The sequence below is a fragment of the Solanum pennellii genome, chromosome 2 (assembly GCF_001406875.1).
Source record: "Solanum pennellii chromosome 2, SPENNV200".
NCBI classification, from domain to species: domain Eukaryota; kingdom Viridiplantae; phylum Streptophyta; class Magnoliopsida; order Solanales; family Solanaceae; genus Solanum; species Solanum pennellii.
The window spans coordinates 29,907,496-29,915,369 of NC_028638.1; the positions used below are offsets into that span (position 1 = coordinate 29,907,496).

The 7,874-nt window shown below is 42.4% G+C and overlaps 1 protein-coding gene across 1 annotated transcript; it reads right to left on the minus strand.

Annotated features, from left to right (window-relative positions):
- Positions 1-891: 891 nt before the first annotated feature.
- Positions 892-2,376, minus strand: LOC107009859. Its single transcript, XM_015209179.1, has 3 exons — positions 2,121-2,376; positions 1,246-1,562; positions 892-1,161 (listed from the first exon to the last, which is right to left on the minus strand). The coding sequence occupies exons 1-3, from the start codon at positions 2,374-2,376 to the stop codon at positions 892-894; spliced, it is 843 nt and encodes a 280-aa protein (XP_015064665.1).
- Between the last annotated feature and the right edge of the window lie 5,498 nt (positions 2,377-7,874).

Sequence of the window (7,874 nt, forward strand, 5' to 3'; positions counted from 1 at the left end):
TCTGGGTCAACTGATCAATTCTCTTGCTCACCCATTCAGCATTACTCAAGTCAGCATCATGGATGATTCTCAATGACGATATCTTAACTTCAGCAGGCATGACTGCTTCTGTTCCATATACTAGCAAATACGGAATAGCCCCAATCGATGTTTTGACGGTTATTCGATAACCCAATAAAGCACATGGCAACATCTCGTGCCAACCTCGGTGATTTTCAATCATTTTCCTCAGAATCTTCTTGATATTCTTATTGGCAGTCTCTACAGCTCCATTCATTTGGGGACGATAAGCAGTTGAGTTTCGGTGAGTGATTTTAAATTGTTCACAAATATCTCGAATCACGTGACTGTTGAGATTCGTACCGTTATCATTAATGATGGATTCTGGCACTCCAAACCTGCATATCAGATTGTTGCGAACAAAATCAGCTACAACTTTTTTGGTCACCGACTTGGAAGAAACTGCTTTACCCACTTGGTGAAGTAGTCGATGGCAACCAGAAAAAAATTGTGTCCATTAGAAGCGGCTGGTTCTATTGGACCGATGACATGCATGTCCCAAGCTACAAAAGGCCAAGGTGAACTCACAACATTGAGTTCGTGAGGCGGCACTCGGATCAAATCACCGTGCACTTGATGTTTATGACATTTTTGCACAAACTTGCAACAATTATTCCCCATAGTCATCCACAAATAACCGGCTAGCATGATCTTCCTTGCCAAAGTGAGTCCATTCATATGCGTGCCGCAAACTCCAGTGTGTATTTGTACAATAAAGTTTGTCGTTTCAGCAGAATTGACACATCTAAGAAGACCTAAGTCTGGAGTCCTCCTATCAAGAATTTCTCCACTTAGAAAGAAATTAAGAGTCATACGGCGTATCAACTTCTTCTAGTTGGATGTAGCATCTTCAGGATAAATCCCGCACTCCAAATACTTCTTTATATCGAAATACCATGGCAAACCGCCTAGTTTTGCTTCAACATGTGAACAATGGACTGGATGTTCTTTCAGCTCTATATCCAGAGGATCAATACAATCAGTATCTGGATGTTTAATCATCGAAGTGATGATGGCAAGAGCATCGGCCAACTCATTTTTTATTCTGGGAGTATGTCTGAACTCGATCTTATGAAATCTCTTGCACAACTTCTGTACATACTGCACGTAAGGTATAATATTTGGGTTCTTCACGGCTCATTCTCCTTGAACTTGATGAATAAACAGATCTGAATCTCCGATAACCAGTAGCTCTTTCATATTCATGTCAATGGCTATTCTCAAACCAAGAATACAAGCTTCATACTCAGCCATGTTGTTCGTGCAATTAAATCGGAGCTTAGCTGCGATTGGATAGTGTTGACCAGATTCTAACACTAAGACCGCTCTCATACCTTTTCCATGATGATTTGCCGCTCCATCAAAGAATAATCTCCAACCATGATACATTTCAGAAATATCTTCACCCACAAACGATACTTCTTCATCGTGGAAATTAGTCTTGAGCGGTTCATACTCTTCATCAACAGGATTTTTTGCAAGATGATCAGCCAAGGACTGGGCTGAGTCACATACACAATATCAAATTCACTCAACAACATTTGCCACTTAGCTAACTTTTCGGTCAGCGTCGCCTTTTGGAGAATATACTTTAGAGGGTCCATTCTGGAAATAAGATATGTTGTATAAGAATACAAATAATGCCTTAACTTCTGAGCAATCCAATTCAAAGCACAACAGGTTCTCCCTAGAAGAGTATAACGAGACTCATATGGCGAGAACTTCTTGCTTATATCATAGATGGATCGCTACTTCTTCCCTGTTTTGTCATGCTTCCCAAGCATGCATCCGAATGCGTTATCTGCGACGGACAAATACTGGAACAAAGGACTCCCTTCTCGCGGAGGTACCAACACCCGTGAATTGGACAAATAATTCTTAATAGCATCAAAAGCAATCTGACACTCTTCACTTGAAGATAGGCTCACACACCACAGTTGATTGGGCAATGAATCGACTGATGTAGTTTAACCTCCCTAAGAAACTCATCACTTCCTACTTAGTCTTCGGAGGAGGTAAATCTTGAATCGCCTTAATCTTGGAAGGGTTGAGCTCAATACCCCTTTTGCTGTCTATAAATCCCAACAACTTGCCGACTGGAACTTCAAAAGCGCATTTGGCGGGATTTAACTTCAAGTTATAACGACGCAGACGGTCGAAGAACTTCTTTAAATGTGTCAAGTGGTATGAACTATCGCTGGACTTGATTATAACGTCATCTACATACACCTCGATCTCCTTATGAAATATGTCATGAAATATAGTCGTCATAGCCCTCATATAGGTAGCACCAACATTCTTGAGGCCAAATGTCATTCACCCTGTAATGATATACACCCCAAGGTGTAATAAAAGCTGTGTTTTCTGCATCTTCATCGTCCATCAGAATTTGATGATAACCTGTGTAACAATCCACAAATGACTGCATTTCATGCTTAGGACAGTTATCGATCAGAATATGGATGTTTGGCAAATGAAAATTATCCTTTGGGCTGGCTTTGTTGAGATCCCTGTAGTCGACACAAATTATGATCTTCCCGTCTTTTGGCAATCGGAAAAACATTGGCCAACCAAGTCGGGTATTGCGTCACTTCCACTAGTCGAGACTCGATCTGCTTGGTGATCTTCTATTTGATCTTTAAACTCAATTTAGGCTTGAACTTCCGAGTCTTTTGTTTCATTAGACTGCACCTTGGATTAGTCAGCAATTTGTGAGACACAACATTGGTACTCAGCCCTTGCATGTCGCTGACCTCCCAGACGAACACATCAATGTACTCGGTGAGTAAATAAATCAGACACTTTCTTTGATCTTCATTTATGTGAACGCTGATTTTGACCTCTTTTACACACTCTTGGTCTCCCAGATTTACAGTTTCAGTTTCCTCTAAATTTGGCTTATGCTAATTTTCAAACTGCAGAAACTCTTCAGCAACATATTCCGGTGCCTCATTTTCCTCTTCGTATTCATTGATCTCGTTGTCACCTGCCTCATTTTGTTCGTTCAGCTCGTGACATGACATGACATTGGCAGGTTTAAAACTTATATTACTGAAACCATAAATAGACAAAGTTAGGAAAGTAGAATATAGCAAATAAATAATTAAGAAAATTTTCAATAAATGAGGCTTTCAACTAAATGAGAAAAAAACGCAAAATTTGGCCATGGCCAGGGCCATGTTGCCTTTTTAAAACATCATTAGAAAATTTGAAAGTTCAATTAAGTAAAATGATGGATCTCGGGCCTCTTTCGGACTACCACCGATTGAAATATGCATAAATGATGCCCTTCTACCAACAAGTTCCGCTAATGAGGATTAGCGTGGAGGTCCAATTATGCAGCATCTCTCCGGGCTCAACATCGCGGATACCAGCTAGCTCAACCTCTTCTTCTATGATGGCATCAATCTCTTCAAAAAGGTCGCAGATTCCTTCCCCGAGGCCATCATGATCAACGTACTCCCCGACTGGAAATGATTGATACAGATGTGGGATCGGCTTAGCCAAAGCTTGATCACTGCTCTTCTTCGCCTTCATATTATTATTTGTGGGGATGTACCCCAAACCATATCTAGCTCATTTTACGGGGACTGGAAAAGGCTCAATAATTCCTTGGGAATTTTTTCCCAATCCGAAACCTGGTTCAAAACCATTCTGCAACATCATAGTGGCTATCATCTTGTACACGGTAGGCATGTGAGTCTGTGGGGACAAGTCCTCACCGGTGGCATTTACCAGCTCCACCGTGTGAAAATCTGTACCTCAAGATACCTCATCAATAATTGGCGCCTGTCTGTCGGAGTGACTTCCCTCGCCATGGATAACCAGCTCTTCATCCTTCCTAACAAGTTTCATCATCTGATGCAAGTTAGAAGTCACAACTCCAACCATATGGATAAAAGTCCTTCCAAGAAGAAGGTTATAACTGGTGTAGATGTCCAAGACTTGGAACTATGCACTGAATTTTGTCGGAACCATTTGGATGATCAGATTCACCGCTCCCAACGTATCTCTCTGTACCCCATCAAAGGCTCTTACATTAACTTGGTTTTGTTCCAGCTTCCCCAAGTGAAACCTTAGCTGCCTCAGTGTTGACAATGGGCAAATGTTCAGACCAGATCCATCATCCATCAAGACACGGTTTATGACCTCCCTTCAAAAGGCAACTCATCGTCGCAGAAACTAATCCGATGCCCTCGAATAACTTGGTTAATCATAGCGGCCACATTATCGCTGATTGTGCCGACGGGCACATATGTATCATCAAGAGCCTTCATCAAGGACTGTCTATGCAATAGAGAGCTCATCAGCAGGGCCCATATGGAAATCTGGGCTGGAGTCTTCTCCAAATGCTTGACAATAGAATAATCTTTTGGCTGCATCTTTCTCCAGAATTCCTTCGCTTCGCCTTCGCTTATTGGACTTTTGCCCTGATCCTTCTTCGGTCCTCCAAAAGCCAACTCTTCAAAAATATAAAACCTCCCAGATCGGGTCATACCCTGAGCGGCAGCACTTTCAATCACAAATTTTGGTCTAACAAGAGTCTCTGGTTGCACCAAGTCGACAACCTTTGAGGGTGTCAGGATCACAAACTCTTTTTTTCTCCTTGACGCTAAACGAGGCCACAACCTTTTCTAACTCGTCATGCACAACTGGAGTTATCACCTTAGTCACACACCAATCATCATCTGTCTCTATCATGGTGATATGGACACCTCCATAATTCGGCAAATGATTGGTGTTGACATTGGGCGCGACTTCTTGAAGAGAGACCACCTCTTGGTTGATCAGATCTTGAATCTTGTGCTTGAGGTTGATGCAGTCTTCGGTATCATGTCTGACACTGTTGGAGTAATACACACACCTTTTATCGGGCCTGTAGAATTTTGAACTAGTATCCACCGGCGTCAGCCCCACCAGGTGGATGTACCCAGCCGCTAATACAACTTTGTTCGGCTTTCACCGAGCGCGGTAATGTTCCTAGGAGGATACTTCTCGAATCTGGGTCGAGGTGGATCATAACTGCCTTGTTGGGGAGGGGGTACCTGTTGATAACTTCTGGTATTTGGACGGGGAGCTTGGCTTCTGGGATATGGATTTGTTTGGTAATTTGGTGATGGAGCTTGTTAGTTCGTAGGGGCATTTTGGTATACTGGAGCTTGGACTTGATAGAATTGAGGGGGTGCTCTGTAGCTCGACTGCGCATTGGCACATTTGGGAGCAACATTTTGGTAATGGGGGGATGGAATTTTGTAAAGTGGAGGAGGATTTTGATAAACCGGGGATGGACTTTGGTAATTTGGAGAGGGGGCAATTGGAAAGGCGGATGAAGAATTTTGATAGACTGGAGAGTGATTATTTGGATGACTAGCTTGCGTGTAGCAAGCTTGATAGGAGTTGTGGGAAGGTCGAGGACGACCTTGGGAGGACAATGATTTTCTAGGGCCTTTTTCCCCTCATAATAACAACAACAATTTCTTCTCTCTTATTCTTCAATAGTCCCGACGATCCGGGTGATGCGACATCACGGGCTATTTTACCTGTTTTCAAACCATCTTCGATAGTCTCACCAATCTTGACTATCTCAGCAAATTTTGCTCCAACAAGTAACATGTCCTATCATAATATTCGGGCTCTTGCACCCGCACAAACACTTCCATTATTTCTTTCTCAGACATAGGCGGCCTTACCCTGGCTGCTTTTTTTCTCCACCTGTAGGCGAAATCTCTGTAGCTCTCATTGGATTTTTGCTTCATCTTTTCCAAAGAGTACCGATCGGGAATGATTTCCACATTATAAGAAAACCGATCAATAAAATCTTTGGCCAGGGCATTCCAGCTGGGCCATTACCTGGATTCATAAGAGGTTAACCATTCCAGAGCCTCCCCGCACAGTCTTCGGCTGAAGAGCCACATCAACAGAGCTTCATCACTACCAACCCAACAAGCTGGTCGCAATAGGCTCTCAGATGAGCCATAGGGTTTACCACTCCTCTAAAAGAATCAAATTTCAGGATCTTGAACCCTTCTGGAAGGTCCAGATTAGGATGAATGCATAAATCCTCATAGTTTACACCGGCGGTATCAGGGACGTATTGGAGCTCTTTCAGAGCCTTCTTGATCTCTTCTTTTATGTCCACCTTTGCCTCTTCCTTTGCCCTCCACTCTCTTTACTGTTCCTCATAATGGTCCAGCTCAGAACTGTGCACATGATGCTCGGTAGGGACGGGAGTTTAGAAAGTGGTTTTTTTAGGTAAAAATGGAGCTACAGAATGAGCGGTTTGATAATTCTGTTGATTGGTATTCTCATTTAAGTGGTGGTGGGGCGTTTGAGGATGGAAAGTATTTTGGTTAGGATTTTGGTTTTGGATTTGTGGAGGTGGAGCGATTTGATGGTGGGTATTTTGAGGCTGGGGTGGCATTTGGGCGTGGTTGTTTTGAGGAGGAGGTGTTTGGTAAGAAGCCGAAGCAAATTGGGAGTTTTGAGTGGTCAGGTCTAAGATGGAAGGATTTTGAGCAGGTGTAGATGACAGATTTTGAGACGGATCCATGTTTGAAGCAGGGAAGTAGAGAGAAGGCCTCCCATCAGCAGCGTTAGCAGCAAAACCTGGTGGAGGCAGATCCTGCCTCCTTTGCATCTCCATCCTCATTTCCGCAATCTGCTGCAAAATTAATTCAATTTTTTCCGCTACGGTGGGTTGAACCACCACAACGTCAGTGGGACTTACTTTTTCGTTGTTATCTCCCGTGGGCGTTTTTCCTTTGTTTGAATCTTGTCTGGGAAAGGAATCTGTGGAACCTTTTGATATGGTGAAATATGGATGATCTGCCAGCTTAATCGACACAGATCAGTTTCAAAGTACCTGAGGAGGAAAACAACTCAAAGGCATATTTGTCAGTTTAAGTTCAGAATACTAAATGCATAATATCACATATAGAGAAGAAAAACGCACAAGTTTCTTTGTTTGAGGATATCTTTAACCCACGAGTAAGGACGGAACCAAATTTTTAACAAGCTGGAGTTTGCTTGTTTTAGTTTGACACTATCTCAGAAAGGTTAAATCACGTTGAGCTAAAGTCTTCTTTCAGCTGCTCTTCAACATCCGTTGATCTGGTCTTCATATCTCCTTGTAACATGAAAGGGGATAATGAAATTTTTAGAAGATAGGGGCCGTTCCTTGAAAGGCTACCTACGTATCTCACAAGGAGAATTCAGGCCCAATGTAGTTCGAGTACAAAAGGAGATATTTTCATTAATTCATTCATTACGATTACAATGGAAATAGAAAGACAACAAATCTTTAAAGATAAAAATAATGACTACATCTTAGTCATTCTTCTTCTCGTTGCAACATCAGTCACAAGGAATAAACTCAACTTGAATCTTTCCCATGTTGACAAGGGATTCGAGATCGTAGCGAATACCAAGACACTTTGAGATGCTATGATTTATAGCATCATGGTAAGCACAAGGTTTGAAGATTTCTCCCCCAACGGGATCGAGGCCTTTGTCATCATCGTGGAGGGAGGCTAAGACCCCATTCTTGACCAAATCCATGTAGATATGCAACATTGATTCTTTGAACGGAGCGAAATAGTGAAAAATACACTGAGTGAGCTCAATCGGCTCCGACATATCATAAGCGAGAACGGTATTATTACTCAACATGTGCGCGATATTCCCAATGTCGATCTCGTGGCAGATCCTCATCTTAAATTGTACGCATTCCTCTATGGTGTGTCCTCGCTGGTTTTGGGTGGAAGGCACATACTTTCGAATAGTTTCCTTGCCGAAAAATTGAAAATGATCCTTCC

What these genes read in the sequence shown, in the direction of transcription:
- LOC107009859 (XM_015209179.1), bottom strand. Translation starts at nt 2,376, where the DNA reads ATGACATTTGGCCTCAAGAATGTTGGTGCTACCTATATGAGGGCTATG. An exon ending in ATTTATAGACAGCAAAAGGG is followed by an intron (nt 1,563 to 2,120) that starts GTATTGAGCTCA and finishes TATGTGACTCAG; the next exon opens with CCCAGTCCTTGGCTGATCAT. An exon ending in TGAATATGAAAGAGCTACTG is followed by an intron (nt 1,162 to 1,245) that starts GTTATCGGAGAT and finishes CCTTACGTGCAG; the next exon opens with TATGTACAGAAGTTGTGCAA.